Source organism: Stylophora pistillata, chromosome 6 (genome assembly GCF_964205215.1).
Source record: "Stylophora pistillata chromosome 6, jaStyPist1.2, whole genome shotgun sequence".
NCBI classification, from domain to species: domain Eukaryota; kingdom Metazoa; phylum Cnidaria; class Anthozoa; order Scleractinia; family Pocilloporidae; genus Stylophora; species Stylophora pistillata.
In genome coordinates this window covers 21,984,566-22,009,574 of record NC_142524.1, presented here as the reverse complement: position 1 = coordinate 22,009,574, position 25,009 = coordinate 21,984,566, and the positions used below count along the sequence as shown (strand labels likewise).

At 39.5% G+C, this 25,009-nt stretch overlaps 2 protein-coding genes and 1 pseudogene across 3 annotated transcripts; all 3 read left to right on the top strand.

Moving 5' to 3' along the window:
• Positions 1 to 1,695: 1,695 nt before the first annotated feature.
• On the top strand, positions 1,696 to 3,953 carry LOC148728804 (putative skeletal organic matrix protein 5; annotated as a pseudogene). The gene is made up of 2 exons (XR_016002591.1): positions 1,696 to 1,773; positions 2,185 to 3,953. The product of XR_016002591.1 is annotated as a putative skeletal organic matrix protein 5 (transcript).
• A 2,378-nt stretch (positions 3,954 to 6,331) lies between these two features.
• LOC148728803 (uncharacterized) lies at positions 6,332 to 16,591 on the top strand. The gene is made up of 4 exons (XM_088763568.1): positions 6,332 to 6,510; positions 15,686 to 15,963; positions 16,190 to 16,304; positions 16,425 to 16,591. Exons 1-4 carry the CDS (start codon positions 6,444 to 6,446, stop codon positions 16,589 to 16,591), a joined length of 627 nt encoding a protein of 208 aa, XP_088619694.1. The 5' UTR covers positions 6,332 to 6,443.
• An 87-nt stretch (positions 16,592 to 16,678) lies between these two features.
• LOC148728802 (putative skeletal organic matrix protein 5) lies at positions 16,679 to 23,547 on the top strand. The gene is made up of 3 exons (XM_088763567.1): positions 16,679 to 17,548; positions 21,477 to 21,603; positions 21,850 to 23,547. Exons 1-3 carry the CDS (start codon positions 17,499 to 17,501, stop codon positions 22,366 to 22,368), a joined length of 696 nt encoding a protein of 231 aa, XP_088619693.1. The 5' UTR covers positions 16,679 to 17,498; the 3' UTR covers positions 22,369 to 23,547.
• The last annotated feature ends 1,462 nt before the right edge of the window (positions 23,548 to 25,009 follow it).

The window sequence follows — 25,009 nt, the reverse complement described above, 5'->3', positions numbered from 1 at the left end:
ACCTAAGTCCTCGTCGTGGGAGGTGGAAACGGGTATTGCCGGCTAACAGGGCTCTGGTGAAGCTTGGTAGGCCAATCACCTGCCAAGTGGATATGCTACGATTACAGAAACATCGACAAGCAGAAATAATGAAATGAATGTAAAAAATTATAAACCCAAACTCAAATGAATTAATCAATTAGTGAAAGCAAAAGTGAAAGTAGAAAATGATGAATTAATGATTAAAAATGTTTGTGATCATTTATTTAAACACGATATTACAAGACCTGAGGACAAAATGACATTTTTTAGTACTTTACAAACATATTTCAAGCTAAGGATAAACTGCCATCTCTTCAATTTCTACAAATAAACTGTATGTGTGAATTTGATCAATAGGAAATGAGAAACGAAAAAAATACAAATAAATACAATTTGATAGAACAAACTTATCAAACCTAGTCTAAGAAAAAAGATCGATTCTCTTTTTGGTTAAATGCAAGAAAAACAAAATAATAAATAACTGACGAGTTTGCTCATCAAGAAAATGATGATGACGAGCTTGTGGCTTAACTAGGGATGTTAACAGAGCATTCTTTTCTTTTAAATTGTTACCCGACCACAGGGTTATATGAGCCACCAGAAGGAAAAAGCTTCCTAAGTCTTCCATCAATGGTTCAACAGAAAGTGTTCCACATAGAAAAGTTCTATTATCTACATGCACCTTCTATTGGAACAATCGCAGTGCACGATGTGTTCGACTGAACTTTTGGATGCCTTCACAATCCTCTCTGTTCTTTTTGTGAATCTGGCCACCTCCAAAAGAGCCGATGGTACATTTTGGTGCCAGTTCTTGTATTCCGATAGATACAGAAATCCAAAGGGATACAAAAGGAACCAGAGTTCGCACCACTTTAATCTAGACGTGCGTTTGACTACACATGTTATTTCGTGGACATACTTCCCACACACCCACACAGCCTCACTAATTCATCTTTTCTTAAAGCTCTAGAGATCTTGTCTTAGTCGCTGCTTTTTAAATTAATAATTTCACCTTTATATCGTTTCAGTCACCTTGTTCATCATATCCTTGCCACAATGGAGGCGCGTGTGAGGCACACCACAGATACAATACATTTGAATGCATCTGTGAGAGCGGTTTCACTGGAGAATATTGCGAAAAAGGTAACACTGTTAAGCATAGTAGTAATGAATGAGTGATGATAACATGTGCACTAGCTCACTCTTTCAGTGAAAAAACACTTGCCACATGAGCAATTGAAAAATTTATCTTCATCTAAATATGATGTTGATGATCTGTTTTTTTTAGCAGTTGTTATATGCTAACTCATACAATTTTTGTTTCCTTACAGCATTGAAGTCATGTAAAGATATTTATGACGTTCGCAAGTAAGTCGCGTGAGTTTTCGTGATCACTGCAGAACCAGTGAAGAGTGTGACAATAAAAACAATGCCCACATCGCTATTGTTGTCTTAATCATCGTCATTATTAACATTATTAGTGTCATCATCACTATCATCACTATTACTATTAGTATCTCCGTTATCATCATCATCATTATTACTATAATTATCATTGTCAATTTTTATTATTATTTGTAACTGGATCGCAATTTTTACTAAGTTTAAAACTCTGTCCGTTACAGGCTTAACGTGAGTAAATTGGTCACTCTGATTGTAAGCGAGAAACCAGTCTCCATTCTTTGTCAAATGGGAGATTTTGGATGTGGAGATGGAGGATGGACGCCTGTGATGAAGATTGACGGCAGCAAGGTTTGAGTTTTTTTCCTTCCGTAATGCAATTGCCAGATCAATATACCCAGTATGTCGGAGGGCATCCATCAGAACATTAATAATAAGATACCTGCACCGAATGAGTTGAACCGAAAGTACAAGTAACGCTAATAGTTCAACGAAACTAGTTTGTCGAAACATATGCTTTGTAGATACAGTGGGATGTGTATGACCGATCATTGACAAGGACAGTGACCAGCGTTTCGACAGCTTGAGCAGAATCTCGCTGCTGCCAAAATGTCAGACTGTTTCTCTCAGTACAAAAACCAATCAGTGCATTGGGAATCAGAAACGTCAAGGCTAGAATAAACTCGTCTCTACAACTCTATCACAGATCATTTTAAACAGTGTAGAAAACATGAACGGATGAGTTCCTATTCTTTTTGACAGGACACCTTTCACTTTCGCAAATCTTATTGGACTGATAAGGACGAATACAATCCTTCTGGAGGGGAAACTGGTTTTGACCGACTGGAAACAAAGCTGTCCACTTACTGGAACACACTCCTTCTCCAAGATCTGTCCAGGTATGAAGATCGACCAACAACTCAAGTTCATTGTCATCAACAAGCAGGCTGACTCTCTGTACTCACTGATCGCTGATGGGAAATATCGCAACACATCACTGGGAAGGGACACGTGGAAAAAGTTACTTGGTAATAATGCTTCTTTACAGCTCAAATGTAACAAGGAAGGGTTTAACTCAGGATGTCGTGATAATGTTGCATCCGCAAGGATTGGAATTGTGACCAATAACGAAGATGACTGTAATACGTGTGATTCCAGGCTCGGGTTTGGTACAGAAGGAGTTGTTGATGAAAAAAACACCTGTGCAAACGCGGCTAAATACGAGCCAGATAATGGAGACAAATACATCAAAGCCATGGGTTATGTATTGGTTCAGTGAATGGAACTTGGATGAGTTATCAGATTTGCCTTGCAATGGTGTTGCAGTTTTAAGGGACATCTTAAATCTTCTTTCACTTGAACCCCATTCACACCAGCAAAACATGAAAGGAAATGAGAGACAGCGAATCGTAAAAAAATGAATTTTTTGTGGAATTAAGAAGTCACGAGCTTTGTATTTTCAGTGTTCTAAATTTGAATTAAACAGACATTTGCTCAAGTGGCTTCTATGAAAAAAAAAAAAATTAAACCGTGTTTGACAAAACAGCTTTAAAAGATGTTTAAGCTTTGGTTTGAAAGGGGTATTAATATATCATAGTAATTGATTGTAAAATAGTGATTCTCACGTCGTGATTACCAAATGGTAATAGTACGATGTGGTGTCCAAATCGTTCTGTTATCACACGACTGATTTACCAAATCGAACGACAGAGAAGTGGAAGTCCGATTTATTAATCAAAAACATATTTACTGACTACATTGGATGAAACGAAGTCCTGATACAAATTTATTAAAACCATTGCAATTTCAGAAAAAAACAAAATGTATTCATCGAATGAAAAGCTCAGAACTGCCATCTTTAAACACTTAATCATTTCAACCTTCGCCAAATACACTCTGAAAAAGCCTTGGAAACAGGTACCTTTATGACTTTGGAAATCCCCCGCTCGGGATGGTAGTCATTGCAATTGTTATGGTATAATAATATATTTTGTGACGGAGAGATTTATTTGAGTATGCTCACTGTGATTGGCTGATGTATAACTGTCCAAGAAAATGTTTCCATTTATAACCAAGTGTTCGTTTACAACTCTTTAAAATAATTTAGGAAAAATAAGGCAGTTTACTCCGATCACCAACCATATTCAAGTAAATTGAGGATTTTGCAAAGTCGTTAATAGTAAGGCACTCTTGGTACCTATTCTTGGGAAGCTGAGTGGTTAGGGCGCTTTGCTTGTAAACTCTTGGTCCCAGGTTCAAGCCCTCCACCTAGCTACGCACTGGATTTGTTCTCGGCTCCCCTAAGTTCAACTCCATGGCTGCACTTCGGTAGTATATAGCCAACTGGCCTGCCTCTAACCAGTTGGGATTTTTAGCATAATTTGTTTATTCATCATGTCTGTTTCCAATTTGTTGGAACTGGCTTTGAAAAGCCTGTTTGGCAGTTAAATAAGTATACATGCATACATTTTTTGTTAAACCAATTTATGAGTAATTTACTAACTTTAAAAGGTCAGGTGCACAACATTCGTCCAGAAATGTAAAAAAGATATATTAAAGTTCACAAAGCAACCAGTTGGACAATCAGACATGGTTTGATGCTACTCTGTTTGAATGTAACCGAGAAGTTACAATTCATAGACCTAGCGATTCGACGCTGTTGTCGAGTGCCTTCACCAGAGGTGATGTAATCGTTGCAAAAACAGGTCCTTTTATATGCCCACTAGTAATTAAGCTGCCCTTTTTCCGGCATATGGTATTTCGTAGACTGGACTGGACTGGACTGGACTAGTAAAACGCGGACTAGTAAAACGAGGACTAGTAAAACGAGGACTAGTAAAACGAGGACTAGTAAAACGTGGACTAGTAAAACGCGGACAAGTAAAACGCGGACTAGTAAAACGCGGACTTTTCGGTGGAAGCAAAACCGATTTACACACGCCAGTACAGAAAACAAACAAGCAAACTGACAACTCCAAAAGACATATCTTTGCATTCACTTACAATTTGAATTTCCGTGACATTTTAAAACGAAACAGAGGTAAATCTTCGAAGACTAATCGTCGTTGGAAATAAAAAATACTTTCCGTAAGAACTCTGTTTTTCTATTTACGAGAAAATCGTCGCATGATCAGTGAACTTGTGTGTGTTTGTCACACCAATACTGCTGTTTCTTCAAAAGCGTATGCTTTTTTCCTCTTCAATTGACAGGTGTCACATCGTGGCAGTTGCTTATCAAAAAAATGTTTCACAAATAAAAGTGTGTCGGCGAAAGCGTTCTCTCTAATTAACGTTTGTTTTCTTTATAACTCACTCGCCATCAAATTGTGAAGTTCAAGGAGGATTTTCCCGTAATTAGACTTGTAATTGTAGCCCTAAATCATTCGGGTTCTTGTCGCAATCATTTTTATTATGTGTTAGAAAGAAAATAAAAATGTTATTCACCAGCATAGGTTGGTCCGTACTGGGAACTTCTGAACTGTTGGTACATTTCTGAACTGTTCAGAGATTTTTGTAGCATCTCGGATTCTTTAAGGCCTGGGTCGCATTACGACCGAATTGTTTACTCTAGCGATTAAAATCTGTCAACACGAGCATTTTCCAACGCGACCCAATTTTTGCGGTTTCCAAACATTTTCAAAATTCTAATTATCATCAAACACGCCCGTGTGCTTGGGTGGGGCTGACCGACTTTGAGATATTTTGATTTAAATTCACTCGTGGTCACTAGTGGTCACTCGTGGTCACTCGTAAGTACTTTTAGACCCTATCTAAATTCGTTTGTATCTGACGCATGTCAAACCCATTTGTAGCTTAAAGGTCAAACAGGGAGTGTCACTCACTAAATTGGCTCGCCATTAGGTCTTGTGATCGCCATCGTATGAAATTGTTTCTTTGTTGTTGTTGTTGTTAAGTCCGCGTTTTACTAGTCAGCGTTTTATTAGTCCGCGTTTTACTAGTCCGCGTTTTACTAGTCCGTGTTTTACTAGTCCGCGTTTTACTAGTCCGCGCTTGACTAGTCCTCGTTTTACTAGTCCGCGTTTCACTAGTCCACGAAATACCATATGCCCCTTTTTTGTAAACAGGGGTCAGGTGGTAAGCCACCATCACCTCGAGTGAACTTGGCAGCGCGTGATTGCACGTTAAGTTCTGACAAATGTTTTCAAACATTGAACTAACTCAAAATACAATCATGTAGTTTTAGCAACAATTTCTGAGGTTTCTGGAGACAAACTAAATTGCTAGCTGACTATCAGAAGGCAAGAGAAAATCGGCTGGACTTAATATCAGTGAAAGATTAATATCGCCTCTCAACGGGTCTCTAGAACAGCCGACATAAAATTGTTGAATCATTGCTGTTATAACTTTGTGCAAATTTCTTACATGTACCTAGTAGGTATCGTAGGTCACCCTTATCAATTAGCTTTCGAGGCACCTGACAGCTATGACATTGACATCAATATCATATGAGACAACTGCAACTAGTTGATATAATGGAAAGGTAAAAAACTATCCATTTTTTGCCGCACCTCGAAGACGAAAATATTACATGAACTTTTTAAGGTTGATAGTAAAGTAATAGTAAAGTAATAAAGGAAGCAGAGGGTTATTAGGGCGAGAGACGTCACTTCGAATTCTCTCATTATGCAAAACCTGCTGTTTGCTTGTTATTTTAATGCAGCTGAATCTTCTTTGAATCTCCTGGAAAAATTATAAAGATTTTCTACGAATGTTATATCCTCTGAATTGTCTAAGAATCGAAATGTTATGTCCAGAATATGGATCGAGGAACGAAAACTAAAGAAATGGGAGAAAAAAAAGAATGCAAAACGGAAAGAGACACAGCGAACGTAAAAAGGAGAGAGATATATATTGAGAAAATAATTAAAGTTGTCGACAGGTGCAACAGTTTTTATTGGCTGAAAAGAAATTGAGTATCAATGATAATTAGGACATTAGTGGACCTCAATTACTTGAAAAGTTGAGCATAATTTAAATGAGTCAAGAAAAGCGTTTGTGCCATGCATTCCCTTCGTGTCAGCGTGTTTCTGTTGTGCTCCATGGTAATCGTGTTTGCGACATTACAAGGTAAATTCAAGTAATTTTCTTTTCACCCACGGAAATATGGTCTATCAGTTCCTTTCTGCGGGTTAGCCAGTCGTTTCTACGTACAGTTCAGTCCCCTCAGCTATAATTGCCAGCTCATTCTGAACTTCCTTGTATTTTGAGGTATTTTTTGGCAAAAACAAGCTAATTTATACCCCAAGATTTAAAGTAAAAACCATCGATTGATAACATGGGCACTAGACGTTTGAGTAAGAACCCAAGTAAGAGAAGATGGTCTTTTGTTTCCCCTCAAGCGATCTAACACGACATTGACATAAATATTTTTCCTCTCACTTCAAGATAACAAGAATAATTAATACGGCTTTAATCAATGTAAATGACTATTATTCTTAGAAATAACAACAAGTCTTCCCTAAGCTTCTCTCTTTAGCATCCTATAAAGTTTCTTAGCTTAAAAAGATTAAAGTCTGTGTGTCGTTCTTTGAATGATGTCTATCAAGACAGCTTACAACGCATCTAAATTGAGTGGTAATGCTTTACGTGTAATAGATATGCGTTACTGACGAAACTTGAGGTTTAAGTGTGCTTCACATATAATCGCAGTCGATCGCACGATTGCTGAAACCGCTCAACAGAAGATCACGAATCGCATGTTCACCTACGATCGCAGCCGATCGCACCGTTCTGTGACAACCGAGTCCACGATTTACCATTCAGCGACAATACAATGTAACTCCAGTCAACCAAAATGGATATAGAGGACGGTCAAGTTTTAATAGGTGCTAACATTCTGCTTCTGTTGTCTTTGCTTAAACGGAAAGTCGTTCCTAGATTAAAGAAGCTTCGCTTGTTGGTGCGGAAAGTCTTAAGAAAGAGAGAATTCTTTGCCAGTAAAGCGATTGAACAAACAATCGTATTTTCTAATCTCTTTCATAAACTATTCCGTGTCGATTTCACCTTCCACCTTGTCGAAACACACGCACGTGTAAAAGTTGATAAACAACTGGTTGACATGGCGTCGTGCCGCTTGCAGTTCTTCTCGCTGGGAAAACATAGCATTGAAACTTGTCAGGTCACGTAATCGGCCGTCATGCATGTTGTTTCCGTGGACGACAATGACTGCCACAGTTGAGGAGTGTTGATTGGCTATCTCATATGGTCGTCAGAATAAATTATCTCAAGAGTCACTTCGCTCGATACGGAATCCCCAGAATGATTATATCGGACGGTGGCCCACAGTTCTCCAGCTCTGAATTCGATTTGTTTGCTAAAGCCTGGCATATCATCCACGTGACTTCATCACCCATGCACCAGCAGGCAAATGGAAAAGCTGAAGCAGCCGTGAAATCCATGAAGAAACTGCTGATCAAGACTCACAAAGAAGGTAGTGATCCACTTGAAGCTCTATTGGAGCACCGCAACACGCCGCGACAGGACATTGGTCTTAGCCCTGCTGAACTCATGTTCAAACGTAAGACGCGCTCACTCGTACCCTCATTCAACAAGCATCCGAGCAATGATCCCATTGAGGTAAGGCGTCAAGCGCGCAAAGACACCGTCAAGAAAAGCCATGACAGGAAAGCGCAGAGTCTCCTTGAACTGGACGTAGGACAGCACATGTTCTTTCAACATTTGGAAGGAAGAGATTGGGAATTTGGTGAAGTCTCCAACATACTAGGCCCAGGCACCTATGAGGTCAAAAGACCTGATTGAAGCACATATCAACGAAATAGAGTTCACCTTAGACCCACACAAGTAAACCTCAAGACTCGAGACACTTCCCCATCTCATGTCCCTCACTCTTCCAACCAAACAGCACCAAAAGAACAGACGGCGTCTACCAAATCTTTACCTGGTGAAGTGGCAAATAACAGTGACAACAATGCAAGCAACACCCAAAATGCTTAGCCCAACAGCCTTGCAGTAAATAGACCACGACGATCCATAAATCCTCCTGTTCGTTTTAATGACTATATAATTAAGTAATTGACACTGGTTTCTGATTGGTCCTGATTTCATTATAGGCATGTGACTTATAAACAGTGCCTCTTACTCATATCATAGTTTCGTCGACGTTGTAACTGTTTTTATTGACACTCCAAAAATGTTAAGCTTTCTTTTCTTTCTCCCAGAAGAAGGGATGTTCATTGGCTATCTCATCTGGTCGTCAGACTAAATTATCTTGTGTAACGGGAGACCACGAGGTGAAATAAACATGGCAGTTGTGTTGTAGAATTCTAGTGCGCTTTGCTTGCCGCTTAGTACTCTTGCCTTTAACCAACTCTACAAATCAACATGGTGGCAGCTACGGGATTGTAAAATTCAATCATGGCGACAGGGAATTTTCGTCTACCGCCCCAACTCGACATAAATTCTGGAAATATCTCAGAAAACTTCAAACGATGGCGACGACAAGTCGAAGTGTATTTAGCCGCTTCTGGAGCGACGGCGAAGGAAAAACAAATCCAAACAGCAATCATCTTGAATTGTGCTGGAAATGATGTCCTCGAAGTATACGATAATTTCATGTGGAACGAGGAAGGAGATAAAGATGACCCCGAAAAAGTCTTCGAAGCACTCGAAAAATACTGCAACCCACGAGACAACGAGGTGATGGAATCACATCGGTTCTGGAACATCGAGTATCAAGAGCCCTTCGACAAATTCTTCACTGAGCTACAAACAAGAATCACCGCATGCAACTTTCTTGAAAAGGATAGGATGCTGAGAGACAAAATCGTCTTCACAGTGACTGGAAAACTACAAGAGCTTCTATTGAGAGAAGACAACCTCACACTCGACAAAACCCTGAAAATATACAGAGCTTCCGAGCAATCAAATAAACAAGTAAAAGAGCTTAAAAACAACATCGGAAGCGCCTCACATTCAACTCCATCTAATCTGAACAAAGTCTCCAAGAAATCCAACCCAAAACTGCAAGTCAGGAGAACCAGATCCAACAAGAGCAGCATGTCGAAGGCAGGTAATGACAATTTACAGTTTGATTGTAAATATTGTGGATACAAACATGAACGAAAACGAGAAAAATGCCCAACTTGGGGTAAGACATGCGATAATTGCAAAGGCCTGAACCATTTCAAATCCAAATGTTCGAAGGAAGTACATGCTGTTGTGTCTCAATCGGAGGATCATAATGACCCTAATAATGACTTTGATGACAAATGGCTTTTCGCCATTAATGATGAGGAAACTGGAGTCACAGCAAATCTCTCTATCAATGACCATATCGTGAAATTCCAACTGGACAGTGCTGCTGACGTAAATACAATTTGCCAAAAACATGTTGGAAGGCAGCAAGTATCTCCAACAAACATTCGTCTCAACATGTGGAACAAGACCAATCTCAAACCTCTGGGTGAAACTTCTTTAACTACCACTAATCCAAGTGACAACACTCAACATGAAGTCAAATTCATTGTAGTTCCTAACGGCTTTACTAATCTTCTTGGCCTGAATACTATACAAGAACTTGGTTTTATAACCATCAACTGTAATGCCTTCATTTCAAAAGTGTCTACTCCTCCACTGGGTGACCTGGGAGTGGCATCTCTGAGGGTGAATGAGTCTGTACCCCCCAAAGTACTCCCATGTCGTAAAGTACCATTAGCCATTGAAAATGATGTCAAACAGGAACTGGATCGGCTGGTAAGCAAAGGCGTATTGGAACCAGTTACTGAACCGACTGAATGGGTCAGTCAAATGGCTATCGTGCACAAAAACAACGGTAAGCTCCGAATCTGCATAGATCCTCAACCTCTGAACAGTGCACTTCAACGTGAGCACTATCGACTACCTGTGTTGGATGACGTACTCCCTAAGCTCAAGAACGCCAAAGTCTTCAGCAAACTTGACGTCAAAGAGGCTTATTGGCATGTTCGACATGATGAACAATCAAGTAAACTCACTACAATGATAACCCCATTTGGTAGATATCGATGGAAGAGGTTACCGTTTGGTCTAAAAGTATCAAGTGAAATCTTTCAACGGAAAATTGATGAAGCCCTGGAAGACTTAAATGGTGTCTTCAATATTGTTGATGACATTATCATCGTTGGTTGTGGTGCAACTGAATCTGAAGCACTCGCTGACAACAACCAGAATCTCTCGAAGTGTATACAAAGATGCAAAGAAAGGAACATTACACTCAATGAAGATAAGCAAGAAACTGGACTCAAATATATTACGTTCCATGGTCACAAGATCACTAGCAATGGCATAGAAGTGGACAAAGCTAAAGTTAAGGCCATAGTTGATATGCCTGCTCCCACTGACGTAGAAGGCGTAAGACGTCTTTGTGGCATGGCTCAATACGTATCCAGATTCATTCCAAATCTTGCAGATACGCTCGAACCACTGAGAAAGTTAACTCGCAAAAATGCCTCATTTGTATGGTCCAAAGAATGCGAAGAAGCATTCGGCACTCTCAAGGAAAAGCTGTCTGAATCTGCATGCTTGGCTTATTTTGATCCTTCAAAGGAAATTGTAATCCAAGTCGACAGCAGCCAGCATGGCATAGGTGTAGTACTTCTTCAAGACGGACGTCCTATTGAGTATGCTTCACGTGCACTGACGATATCGGAGAGGAACTGGGCTCAGATTGAGAAGGAAGCTTTGGCCGTGCTGTACGGACTAGAGCGTTTCGATCAGTACACTTATGGTCGGGCAGTGACAGTAGAGAATGACCACAAACCCCTGTCAGCAATACTCCGCAAACCTCTGAGCACAGCCCCTAAACGTCTTCAAGACTTGATGATGCGCTACAATCGCTATGATGTCAACTTTGTGTTTGTGAAGGGATCTGAACTTCATCTAGCTGACACATTAAGCAGAGCTCACCTCAACTCCAATGGTCACAATCACGACAACCGTGCCCGAATCATGAACGTCAACATATTCGGTAACATTCCTGATGCTCACCTGGAAGAAATACAGGAAGCAACGAAGAAAGACAATGGTCTACAAGATGTAATGGAACTAGTGATGAACGCATGGCCAGATGGAAAACGCAACATTCCTCCCTCAGCATTGCCCTATTTTGACATCCGTGACACTCTATCTGCGACTAATGGCGTACTCCTTAAAGGCGAAGCAATAGTCATCCCTCAATCTTTGAGGTCAAGAATAAGGAAGAGGCTACATAGCTCTCACCTCGGTGCTGACAGTATGCTCCGACGAGCACGAAGTTCTGTATTCTGGCCCGGAATGGCGAGCGACATAAAGCAATTGGCTGACTCATGTGAAGCCTGCCAAGAAATGAAGCCAAAGAATCAACGTGAGCCTCTCAAGCAACACAAGGAGGGTGACGAACCCTGGCAAAAGATTGGACTTGACATTTTCCAAATTGCGGATAAGTACTACCTAGTAACTGTTGATTACTATTCTACATTTATTGAGGTTGATCTCCTCAGTACTCAAACAAGCACTCGTGTAATTAACCTACTCAAGAGTCACTTCGCTCGATACGGAATCCCCAGAATGATTATATCGGACGGTGGCCCACAGTTCTCCAGCTCTGAATTCGATTTGTTTGCTAAAGCCTGGCATATCATCCACGTGACTTCATCACCCATGCACCAGCAGGCAAATGGAAAAGCTGAAGCAGCCGTGAAATCCATGAAGAAACTGCTGATCAAGACTCACAAAGAAGGTAGTGATCCACTTGAAGCTCTATTGGAGCACCGCAACACGCCGCGACAGGACATTGGTCTTAGCCCTGCTGAACTCATGTTCAAACGTAAGACGCGCTCACTCGTACCCTCATTCAACAAGCATCCGAGCAATGATCCCATTGAGGTAAGGCGTCAAGCGCGCAAAGACACCGTCAAGAAAAGCCATGACAGGAAAGCGCAGAGTCTCCTTGAACTGGACGTAGGACAGCACATGTTCTTTCAACATTTGGAAGGAAGAGATTGGGAATTTGGTGAAGTCTCCAACATACTAGGCCCAGGCACCTATGAGGTCAAAAGACCTGATTGAAGCACATATCAACGAAATAGAGTTCACCTTAGACCCACACAAGTAAACCTCAAGACTCGAGACACTTCCCCATCTCATGTCCCTCACTCTTCCAACCAAACAGCACCAAAAGAACAGACGGCGTCTACCAAATCTTTACCTGGTGAAGTGGCAAATAACAGTGACAACAATGCAAGCAACACCCAAAATGCTTAGCCCAACAGCCTTGCAGTAAATAGACCACGACGATCCATAAATCCTCCTGTTCGTTTTAATGACTATATAATTAAGTAATTGACACTGGTTTCTGATTGGTCCTGATTTCATTATAGGCATGTGACTTATAAACAGTGCCTCTTACTCATATCATAGTTTCGTCGACGTTGTAACTGTTTTTATTGACACTCCAAAAATGTTAAGCTTTCTTTTCTTTCTCCCAGAAGAAGGGATGTTCATTGGCTATCTCATCTGGTCGTCAGACTAAATTATCTTGTGTAACGGGAGACCACGAGGTGAAATAAACATGGCAGTTGTGTTGTAGAATTCTAGTGCGCTTTGCTTGCCGCTTAGTACTCTTGCCTTTAACCAACTCTACATATCAACAAGGAGCTATGTTTTGAGGTCAATAGTTCGTTTTATTCATGTAAAAAGATCATTTAGCAGTACGTTGCAATACTACGACACATAGCTCTGTGAATCAGTATAGTAAACATTGATATTGCGAAGTCCGAGCCCATGGAAATTTTGCATTATTTATTCATATTTTGTGATAACTTTTTGATGATTGCATGACTTACACTGTTGTGAATATGTGCACGATCCTTCGCAGTAAAGCACTATTTGAGCAATAGTGAAAATCAGACCTGAAAAAAATTTTTCAGGCCTGTACGGGATTCGAACCACTGACCTCTGCGATACTAGTGCAGCGCTCTATCAATTGAGCTAACAAGCCAACTGGGAGTAGGCCATCAAATTAATTCGACATAAACCCGTGGATGATAAATCAAACAACAACAAACATGAAACATATGTATGAACTGCGGTTATGAAACGAATATGTGCACGATCCTTCGCAGTAAAGCACTATTTGAGCAATAGTGAAAATCAGACCTGAAAAAAATTTTTCAGGCCTGTACGGGATTCGAACCACTGACCTCTGCGATACTAGTGCAGCGCTCTACCAATTGAGCTAACAAGCGGGTTTATTTTCCACGGGCTCGGACTTCGCGAAATCAATGTTTACTATATTGATTCACAGAGCTATGTGTCGTAGTATTGCAACGTACTGCTATATGATATTTTTACATTAATAAAACGAACTATTGACCTCAAAAAATAGCTCCTCAACTGTGGCAGTCATTGTCGCCCACGGAAACAACATGTATGACAGCCGATTACGTGACCTGACAAGTTTCCATTTATCACGTGATAAATGATAAATTATAGCGCGATAATTTATTATTTATCGCGCGATAATTTCCATTTATCGCGCGATAATTGCCATTTATCGCGCGATAATTTCCATTTATCGTGCGATAATTTCCATTTATCGTGCGATAATTTCCATTTATCGCGCGATAATCTCCATTTATCGCGCGATAATCTCCATTTATCGCGCGATAATTTTTTATTTATCCCGCGATAATTTCCATCTATCGCGCGATAAATTCCATTTATCGCGCGAGAATCTATCATTTATCGCGCGATAAAAAAAAATGTGTCATGTCCCCTATGGGCCAACATATGATCGCACTCGATCGTACACGATCGCACACGATCGCAGAGCTGTTCACATAGGATCGCAGACGATCGCTGGCGATCGAGTGCGGTCGCCTGCGATCGTCTGCGATCATATGTGAACCAGGCCGAAGATGGGTGGTTGACCAAGATGAAGTCGATGTTCATAAAAGCACAAAATTAGTTCAAGGCTAATATCCCGCCATTTTGACTGAAAAAGCTTGGTCATTAGAGGATTAACTATGGCAAAAGAATATTTTACTTTAAGAAGAATGAAGAATAACTTGTATATTTTCGAACGCTGGGAAAGAAAGCCAACCATACTGACGCTTTCTCCTTTTTATATTTAACAAATTCTAAAATCTAGTGATTTGATAGGTTTTACGTATGATGCACGATCCTTCGGAGTAGATAACGCTATTTATGCAATAGGGAAAATCAGACCTGAAAAAAATCAGGCCTGTACGGGATTCGAACCACTGACCTCTGTGATACTAGTGCAGCGCTCTACCAATTGAGCTAACAATTGTTAGCTCAATTGGTAGAGCGCTGCACTAGTATCGCAGAGGTCAGTGGTTCGAATCCCGTACAGGCCTAATTTTTTTCAGGTCTGATTTTCGCTATTGCATAAATAGCGTTATCTACTGCAAAGGATCGTGCATCATACGTATTTAATACCGCAGTTCAAAATATATGAACTTCATATATTCGTTGTATCTGATTTATCATCACGGGTTTATTACGAATCAACTTAACGGCCTGCTCCCAGTTGGCTTGTTAGCTCAATTGGTAGAGCGCTGCATTAGTATCGCAGAGGTCAGTGGTTCGAATCCCGTATAGGCCTAATTTTTTTCAGGTCTGATTTTCGCTATTGCATAAATAGCGTTATCTACTGCGAAGGATCGTGCATCATACGTATTTAATACCGCAGTTTAAAATATATGAACTTCATATATTCATTGTATTTGATAGGTTTTCTTTACGTTTATGAAGAAATGTACACAAAATGCAATAGGAAAAACGGTTCTTGCTGAGGAATGACAGTGGGTGCCCTCTTGCTCGCTCAGGTAGCCTGCTAGAATGCAGAATTCGCTTCATATTGCTCATTGACGGACGCTGCCAGTTATATGATAAATACTATTATTAAAAAGTAGATCATTGGATAATGCAGTTCAAGAATTTTTATTGGCTTAGCCATTATGGTATATGAGCCAATATACCATAATCTAATATCTGTACATTGTAACATCCGGTTTCTTCTTACAAAATAAAGTCGAGAAGATTTGTCTAGTATCTTGGGGGCGTTTTTTTTAATAAAAGAATTATTCCACTCGCGCTTGTTGGATATGAGATGATTATAGCCAACTCGGCGCTACGCGCCTCGTTGGCTATCTATCACCTCATATCCAACGCGCGCTCGTGGAATAATTGTTAATTATCAGTATGTAGCTTATTTACTGAAACTGTACTCTCAATATTGAAGATTTCTCTGAAGCAGACCAATGCCGTCAGTTGAAATTCCGGTCTGAAAAAGCATTTAAAGGCAAACGCTTCATTAACCACGTGGTTCGCATCACTGAGGTCGTGGTAATGGAGTTCTGTGAAAACATATGTTTTATGGAGCCCAACTGTGTCAGCATTAATATCGATAAACGACAGGATGGAAATAGAAAGTACAAATGTGAATTGAATAACGTGACTCACGAAGGACACGAAGACGAACTGATAGAAAATGGAAATTATTCTTACCATGCAGCTGAGGTAAGTAGATAATCCACGTATCCTCATCAACAGCGCGTTGAAAAAGATCTATTTTTTACTGTTATAAAATGCACGCTTGTACGTACGGTGACTCCTTATATCTAAGCTTTTGTAAACTCTATTTGTGAATTGTCTACCTCTACAAGTTAGTCAATGGTACATCGTCACCACAGTAGTGATGATTGTATAATTAATAGGTTTACTTCTTTTCCTTTGGATCATGTAGAACGCTTGCATAAGAAACTCTTGTAAGAACAACGCCATTTGTCAAAGTGGTTTTACTGACAAAGGATATCGTTGTCTGTGTGCTGCTGGATTTAAGGGTCAGACATGTGATGAAGGTAAATGTTCGTTTCTTCCATCCTAATTGATAATGAACTACCTCTATGTGTACGCAAATAGGCGGAAATGTTATCAATGCCCTTTCTTCTTCATTATTGCATTTTCATTTTGCCTTTCAGATGCTGATGAATGTACAACATCTAAGCACGACTGCAGCGCTAATGCTGTGTGCGAGAATAACAAGGGATCGTACAGCTGTACATGTAAACCTGGATATTCTGGCGATGGATATACTTGCAGAGGTGTATTGTTTCTTACTTTTAAATTAGAAAGAATGGTATTTTAAAGCAGTGTCATTCCTCGAAAGAACGGTCACTATTTGCTGCAACTAACTTGTGCAGTATCTTTTTAGATATTGATGAATGTGCCGTTGGAAGTAGTAGTAGTAGTAGTAGTAGTAGTAGTAGTAGTAGTAGTAGTTACAAATATTTATACAGGGTAGCCCAGTTGAGCGAATAGCTGGTTTAAATGGGGCCCTGTGAAAACCACTCATCCCACCCCAGGGGAGGACCTCCACCACACAGTAATCTCGCGCGTGGGAAATTAACGTCTCCTACCCCTAACCCTGCAGGAGACATTGGAAAGGGTGACACGCTATGTAAGGTGTACTTTAGCGCTTTTAATCATTTGTAATAAAGAAATAAACTTTAATAGCTAACACAATTACTGGTAACCCAGTAGTTTACATTGTGGGCTAATAATTTAAATTGAAAATAACATTATTAAGAATCCCAACTGGCTAAAGGCAAACCAGTTGGCTATTCATAAGCATGGCCGAGGATTTGAACTCGGAGCTACCGTGAAACAAATCCAGGTAGTGGTTAGGGCGGAACTTGAGCCCGGGAGCGGCGGATTGCGAGTCCGACACGCGGACCACTCGACCACACTGCCCCCATTGTTTCTAAGCATGACAAATCATTGTAACTTACAAATAGTTTCTTAAGGCGGACACTGTCCTAATTATCAGAAATTTCGCAGACGTAGGCGAGCGAGACGAATGAGGGGTATGATTGAGACTTATAGTACAGAAATGTACTTTCAGATCTACTGCCATTTACAACAAAGTACCAGTAGTTGGTAAAGCCATTGTACCATCAACTGCCAAAACCAGTATTTCGTATGTATCACATTTTTCATTTGTAAAAGAGATTATTCATACCTTAATTTTTTTTCTTTTACCTTTGTATTGCAATATGTTTGGGAATTTAGCTTCAACCTGCAAGGAAGTTTATGGTGATCAAACGTAAGTTGATGTTTAATGTAAGTTTACATTTCAATGTAATCATGATATCAGATAATTAGCTTATAGACGGAAATAAACAACTTGTAGTAGTAGTAGTAGTAGTAGTAGTAGTAGTAGTAATAGTAAAACTCTATTTATACACGGTATCAATTCATGTTACATGCTCTTCCACCGAGCCGTGTTCTAAATACGAAGTAATTAATTAATTAACCAATAATATATCTAACTTAATTAATTACCTGTGCGAAGCTTTAAAACAACTATAAAAACGATTTCATTACTTATACTATAAAAACGATTTCATTACTTATACTATAAAAACGATTTCATTACTTATACTATAAAAACGATTTCATTACTTATACTATAAAAACGATTTCATTACTTATACTATAAAAACGATTTCATTACTTATAGCTACTTATCAATATTAATCAAATATATGACTTAAAGGAACTAAGAGTTGGCTGTAGCTTAGCGCTCAAGGGCAGGCTGTTCCATAGAACAGAGCCACGATATTGGAAACTTCGCTTACCTGCTTCAGTACTCGGTCTACAAACGAAAAGGTTGTATTTTGACTGCCTTAGATTATGCGAGTGAACACTGGATATAGATTTTAAAAGATTGTCAAATCATACTACTCTAATCTCTCAAGGGTAGACTCGAAAGCATGCATTATCTCGTTTGGTGACCCAGGGGGTTTATACCACGTTCCAACAATAAAGGGTTTTGCCTTAGGCTTAATCACTTTGGCACAAAGTAATTCTAAATTCTCATCCAAGGTTTGGATGTTTTCATAGTTAAAAGAGTTCCTGATATAAAGCGCAACTCCTCCGCCATTTCTATTACGGTCCGTTATTTCAAGAGAATAACCGGGTATACTTATGGCAGTATTTGAGAATGAGGAATCTAAACGCGTTTCATTTATAGCTAATATATCAACTGATTTAGAGATCATATAGATTCTTAGGTCGTCAATATATTTCGGTAGACTAGCAATATTGAGCGCTGCGATCTTGACACCTCTAGTATTTGGTATCCCAAAGCTGACATTCTTCGTCGCAGTCTCTGTAATAGCAATTTGTGATGATTTACGACTGCTGTTCACTTTGAGAGACTCAGTAGGCAATAGAAATTGAGAAATAGTTGGAACTGGAATAGAAGACACAGGATGACCCCGGCTGGGTTGATCAGGAGCTTTAGGTCGGCGTGAGAATCAAGCTGACCTTTGAGCGCCAGAGCTAAGACACTTGACAAAATTATTAAACATGATATTATTACCTCTCTCGTAAAGGTATAGCCCACTCCTATTTAGACCGTTATTGGTAATGTTATTGTGCTGAACAAGTTGCCAGCCGTTTTGAGTACAAAACTTGCGGAGCTTCTTGTTGGTAGCTTTCACGGATTCATTCGAAACATCGTCCGATCTAGACATCACTTAAGATAGAATGACTTGAGTGCTTGATTCATTTTCAATTTTCCTCGCTAAGTCTACGATGTGATCAGTGACTATGTTGGGATCTCGATCCTTCAGATCGTTCTTTCCTATATGTAGGATGATTCTGGCGGGATTTTTTACTATGGTTCACTTAAGATAGTGATTCATATCCCCACAGGTGGCTCCCGAGAATGATTTAACTACAACCCGGTGACCAACTTTTTTGCCAAGTTTCCAACCACGAATTTTTTTGATCATAGAGTCACCAATAGCCACGCTAGTAGATTTAATTCTCTCGCTGTTGGAGGATGCAGGTTTTGGTAAGACGTCGTATCTGTTGTTTAGGGATGGTTGCTCAGAGTGTACAGAAATCTGATCTTGAAGAGGCTCAAAGCGATTTTGAGTTGCGATGACTGGGATCTTCTGACCCGCTGGCCGTGAATTTAGTCTTGGACGCTAAATGGTTTCGGCAGAATTTATCTCAGTTTGATCGGCATTGGAGCTTAGAGCAACGGAATCATCAACACGCATTTCCTTTGTCAGTACTTGAAGGGCAGTTATATATGAGTCACTTTCCTCGGTAACTCTCTTAAGCTTTGTTGTTTCTTCAAATAGTCGCTCTTTCATCGCAGAGATTTTGATTTCTTTGTTGGAGGGTGTTGATGAGCTGGAAATTATCTAAATCAGCTTCTCGTGGTTTCTCGATGGAGCCAATTTTCTCATGGATCAATGTAATCTGCGACCATATTTTGCCAGTTTCTCGTTTAAAATCAGGTGCCGAGACCTCTTGATCGCCGGGTGATATTTCCCGAACAGAACCTTCGCTCCGTTTAGAATCCGGGCAGGAAATTGGAGGTTCTTCGTCATTAGCAGTGAAGTCGCCCGCTTCGCCATTAGACACATTAGGGACCTTAAGATACTGGACGCGGCTGCCTTAAAGAACGCGGTCACGTCCGAGAGAGCATGAGTCGTGACCGCCACCTTTGGGCGGGAAATACGAGCCTTAAGATTTGAGTGGTGGAAGCGGTCGCCGAAACACGTAACAACAAACACATTCAGTCAGAGAATAACTGCTGGAATCAGGCGGTTTTGCTGCGATGACGTCGTTTAAGAAGACCCGAGAGCTTTTAACAGGCTCTTTTTTGGCCGACATCATTTCTGACGAAGAATTCGTGCTCCTCTATGACTGCAGCTTTTCAAAGAACTTAGAATTACCGTAGAAAGAGTACGAAAGACTTGACCTCGAAGAAAGATGGCGCAAAATAATATATATAATGCAAAATCATTTTCTAAAGCGGTCCTAAATTGTCACTGATTAATTTTACACAATAAAAATGAAGGTTAAATTGAAAAATAAAGCAATACTGTCTGAGGAAATTACCCAGATTTACCTGCTTTTGGAATTCCTTTCTGAAGACTTGACGCTCACACAAAAACCCTCTATATGCTCGGTAAATCTGAATTATGAAAACAAAAATGAACCAGACAGTTTAGGAAACTATTTCTTTTATAGCAATGTTTGAAAATTTTATGCAAAACTAGTTAATTTAAGGGAAGAATTCGGAAAAATGACTCACCTTTCTGAGAGGCCGCCAAAATAAACTTCGTCGGCGCCGCAACTGAGGTGGTGGCCGTCAAGTGGCGTGACATTTATGCAAATTAAAATTGAGACCTTGCGAATTTACTTCCGGTTGACGTCGTCCTAGGCCGCGTCCAGGGTATCTTAAGTTCCCTATTGTTAGCTTTAGTAGCCTTCAAAATAGACTGCAGTTGAGTCTTTACATTTTGGTCATCAGATCCCTGGACTTGAAGTGTACTAGTCTTATAAAGTTCAGAACCAAAGAGCTCGTCTTAATCTTCTGTGCTCTCTCGTTCCTGGTAATCGAGCACGCAGCCGAGACGATATTCAAATATCTAAAACTGAAAGACTGAAGCTCCTCAAATGATCATGACCACGTAAAAGTAGACTTCTTCGGATTATTGTCAAGTTTCTCTATCAAAAAGGGCTGAAAGTCCGGATTTACCTCCTGCTCTGCAAGAATTTCGGCGGAGAGAGAATTATCCAGATCGCACTCCATCGTTGTCAGTAGTGATTGTTACTTTTAAAACCAGTTTCTAATTTTGAACAACTGTTTATTTTGTTTTGTTATCCTTTTCCGTCAATTTTTGCAAAGGGTATGTTAATCAAACAAAATTGTCAATCCCCTGTCACTAGTGTAGTTTGATATTACAGGTAAGAAAGTTGCCGAAAAAGGTTGTTTTATTTTTTTGTCACCCTCGTTTTCAAGAGCTGTGAAGAATTAAATTTCCCATAATCAGAATCAAGAGTTTCTTCTATTTTGGCAAAACTTTAAAATTCACGACTGTGCGTAATTACTACACGGGATTTCGAGAAACGGCCTTTCTTGGGTTTAGTTTAGTGTTTAAATCTTTTACTTTGAGAGGTAATGAGCGACGAGTACTTTCAGAGTAATCAACCACTCTTTGCAGGTCAACCATGAGTAATCTGGTGACATTAAACATCGATTCAAAAGCAGTGACCGTTCGTTGTTACAAAGAAATCAGTGGATGCGGTGATGGGGGATGGACGCCGGTCATGAAAATCGATGGCAACAAGGTTTCATTTTCTGATTTTTTAATGCATGTTACTGTCTTACATAACGTCTTGTTCGTTATTATGTACAACAGCCTTTTCATCACATAAATCAATTCCCGGTACCATCCAAAGTGAGAAGTAAACAGCATACAGCTTATGGATCAAGTATGTCTGTTTTATTTGATTAGAATATTTGTAAGTTTATTTACTTATTCCTTTATGAATTCATTTATTTATTTATTTGCCCAAGCAATTATTCTTTTTCAGAATACCTTTCATTATGACTCATATCATTGGACTGATAAGAACGAATACAACTCTCCCAACGGACAAACTGGGTTTGACAATAAAGAAACCAAGCTGCCGACTTACTGGAACACGCCTTTCTCTAAGATATGCCTTGGTATGAAAATTGGCCACCACACCAACTTCATTGCCATCAACAAGCAGGCCGACTCTCTGCACTCACTGATCGCTGATGGGAAATATCGCAACACGTCACTGGGTCGAGACACTTGGAAGGCACTTATTGGTTCAAGGGGCTCCCTGCAGCCCCAATGTAACAGGGAAGGCTTTAATACTGTGTCTGAAAGAAGTGATCATTCTAGAGCAAGAATCGGAATACTTGGTAACAATGAAAATGAGTGCAGAAGTTGTGATTCCAGAATTGGGTTCGGTACTGGAGGATATCCTCAGGAAGACAACACTTGCGGCAACGTTGTCAGACATAACGGAAATCGCGGAAATAAAAACACTACGGCTATGGGATATGTATTGGTGCAGTAGCAAGAAAAAGGAATTCAAGAGGAGTAAAATGTAAATTACGTCAACAGTCAACACTACAGCCCAATGCATAAATGGTTGAAAAAAAAATCTAACAAACAGGAAGAAACCAATAATAATAATAATAATGATAATAATACTACTACTGCTAATGATAATAATAATAATAATAATAATAATAATAATAATAATTATAAAACATTGGAGAGTGACAAAAAGAAAAAAACACCAGCAAAAGAACAAACGAACAAACAAACAAAAAGGGACACTGTGGTTTTGCCTGCTACTGTGAATTAATGGGATGATGGCGTTTTTAGGTTACGGGCTCATAATATCAATTGCAACATGTAAGAGCAGTGAGAACACTATACACTAGAGATAGAAAACAAAAAAAAACAGTAGCAGCTTCAAAGACAAGAATGACATTGAAAATTGGAAATATGGCTAGCTTTACCAAATCGGTGATAAACAGTTATTTTTTATGTTTTCGTTTACGCCATTAAGTTAATCAGGTATTCTGCGTTGCATAACCTGGCATTTTGTCAACAACTGATATGAGTTTGTAACTGAGCCGGCTTGGCACACTGACTTGAACTGAAGTGCATGTATTTTGAACTCCCTCGCTGCACAGTCGCTTTTCTTAAATAAACACTTTTTTGCTATTAAATTAAGTTTCTACGTGCAGAGAAGTTTAAGAGAGGAAAGCGTAAGTTAACTTCTAATCTAAGATAACATCTATTTCGACATCAGTATGAAATCTGATAATTAGCTTATGATTGTAAACCACTCGTTTTTTGGGAGTTTACTTTTATTCCTTGTTCCGTCAGCTATTGCAAAGGACATTTTCTATTTTTAAATTATTAAAAATTTTCGTTTTAAATTCGCTGTCAATTGTGTAGTTTGATATCAGGTGTGAACGGTGCCTAAAACGATTTCTATCGCTTGTTTTCACCGAGGTTACGACGAGGTATGCGGAAGTCATAATCAGCTTCGAGTACTTCGTCCATTAATGGAAAAACTTTAAAATTCAAATCTCAGCGCTATTATCACTTATCGTATGAATATCTAAGGTACAAATACATTTATTCTTAGAAGATCGGCTGTGGATAAAGTGGTGATACTGTTACTTATTATGTATAGGATATGCGAATAAATATAAAAATGGCAGGTATCTAAAATTAAGATATTGCTTCTTTGATGGTGGAAAAATGACTCTAACATACTCTGCATCGCCATTGCAGGCAAAGTTTGATCTTCCTTTGTAGCCACTTCAGAGATTGAGACACTGTGTCTTTTTTTTTTTTTTTTTTTTTTTTCATTTCAATTCCAAACATTGCTACACCTCTCATCAAACAAGTGAGGTTAACAGGGATTCGACTTGGGCTCTCACCTGTTTTTCTGCCAGTCTTTGTCAAAATTGCCATTAATATTTCGTAAGTTACCGCTATTCAATATCACGAAGCACCTGTTCAGTTATTTGGGTCATTTTTGCTTCGTGAGACGATCCTATGAACATTGACCTATTGCTGTTTTAATGAAAGCGTGGGAATCTTCCAACGGTTTTATATCAGCAGGAGTATTATTTACTTCTACCATAGACTAAGCTGGAACCACCTAGCAAAAGTAAATGAATCGAATAAGTATTGAACAATTCGGGTACCGTTTTTACCTACGTTCTTTGGAACATCAACGGAATGAGAACTCGGAAATGTAAAAAAATAAAGCAAGAAAAACCACCCTAGAAAACAATCTAAACTGTGTTCGTATATGCAAAAAAAACTACTTTAAAGGGAAACTGACAATCTCTATTCACTAGGTGTTTAATTTTAAGGGCGTAGGGACGGTCGTTAGACGCGAGTGAATATAAATGAGAACAGCTCGAATATATAGCCTAACAATGTTAAGTTCAATCCGCGAATCATTACTAGCAGAGATTTTGCTAAGTACGACCCTAAGCTTTTTTGCAAAGAGCTAAATTCTGCGAATTTTGATGAAGTTTATTCATCTATCTGCGTAAATAAGGCGAGGGCCTTTTTGCGAGACCTTCTCCAAATATGCTCCCAAATATCGGCCAAGTATCGGTCAAGTATCAGTCATGTATCCGTCAAGTGTTGGTCAAGTATCGGTCAAGTATCGACATATGTCGACAGATATGTAGCGGCAAATGTCACTGCAATTTTCGTCAGTTCTCGTCGTTTCTTTAATGCTCAATATCTTTCCTGAAAATGGGGGAAGGGAGTTATTACTGTAGTCACTCTGATGACTTTGTCAGTCGAGGTACACGATGGAGACATCTCAAAAAAATTGCAGAGAGAACGGAAATTGCCTCTGAAAGTGACAATCGCGCTAGCGACGTCGAGAGAGCTTCTGAAGTACACTGCTTGGAATCCCACGATAGTTTTGAAGATCACGAGGAATGCCTCAGTGCAGATTTATCCCTGTCCCTATCCCTTGTTCTATCTTTTTTATTTGCTTTTAACGCAATGACAATTCTCTTCTTTTCGGCAGTCTAATGTGGGACATTGGCTTGGGTTTTCACTAATGAAATACGAACAGTACCACAGAAGTTAACAGTCAGTTCATGCAACTGTATGCCTTGCTTGGCTTCTTCTTTTTCCCACTTCTTAGATCAGATAACGCATAA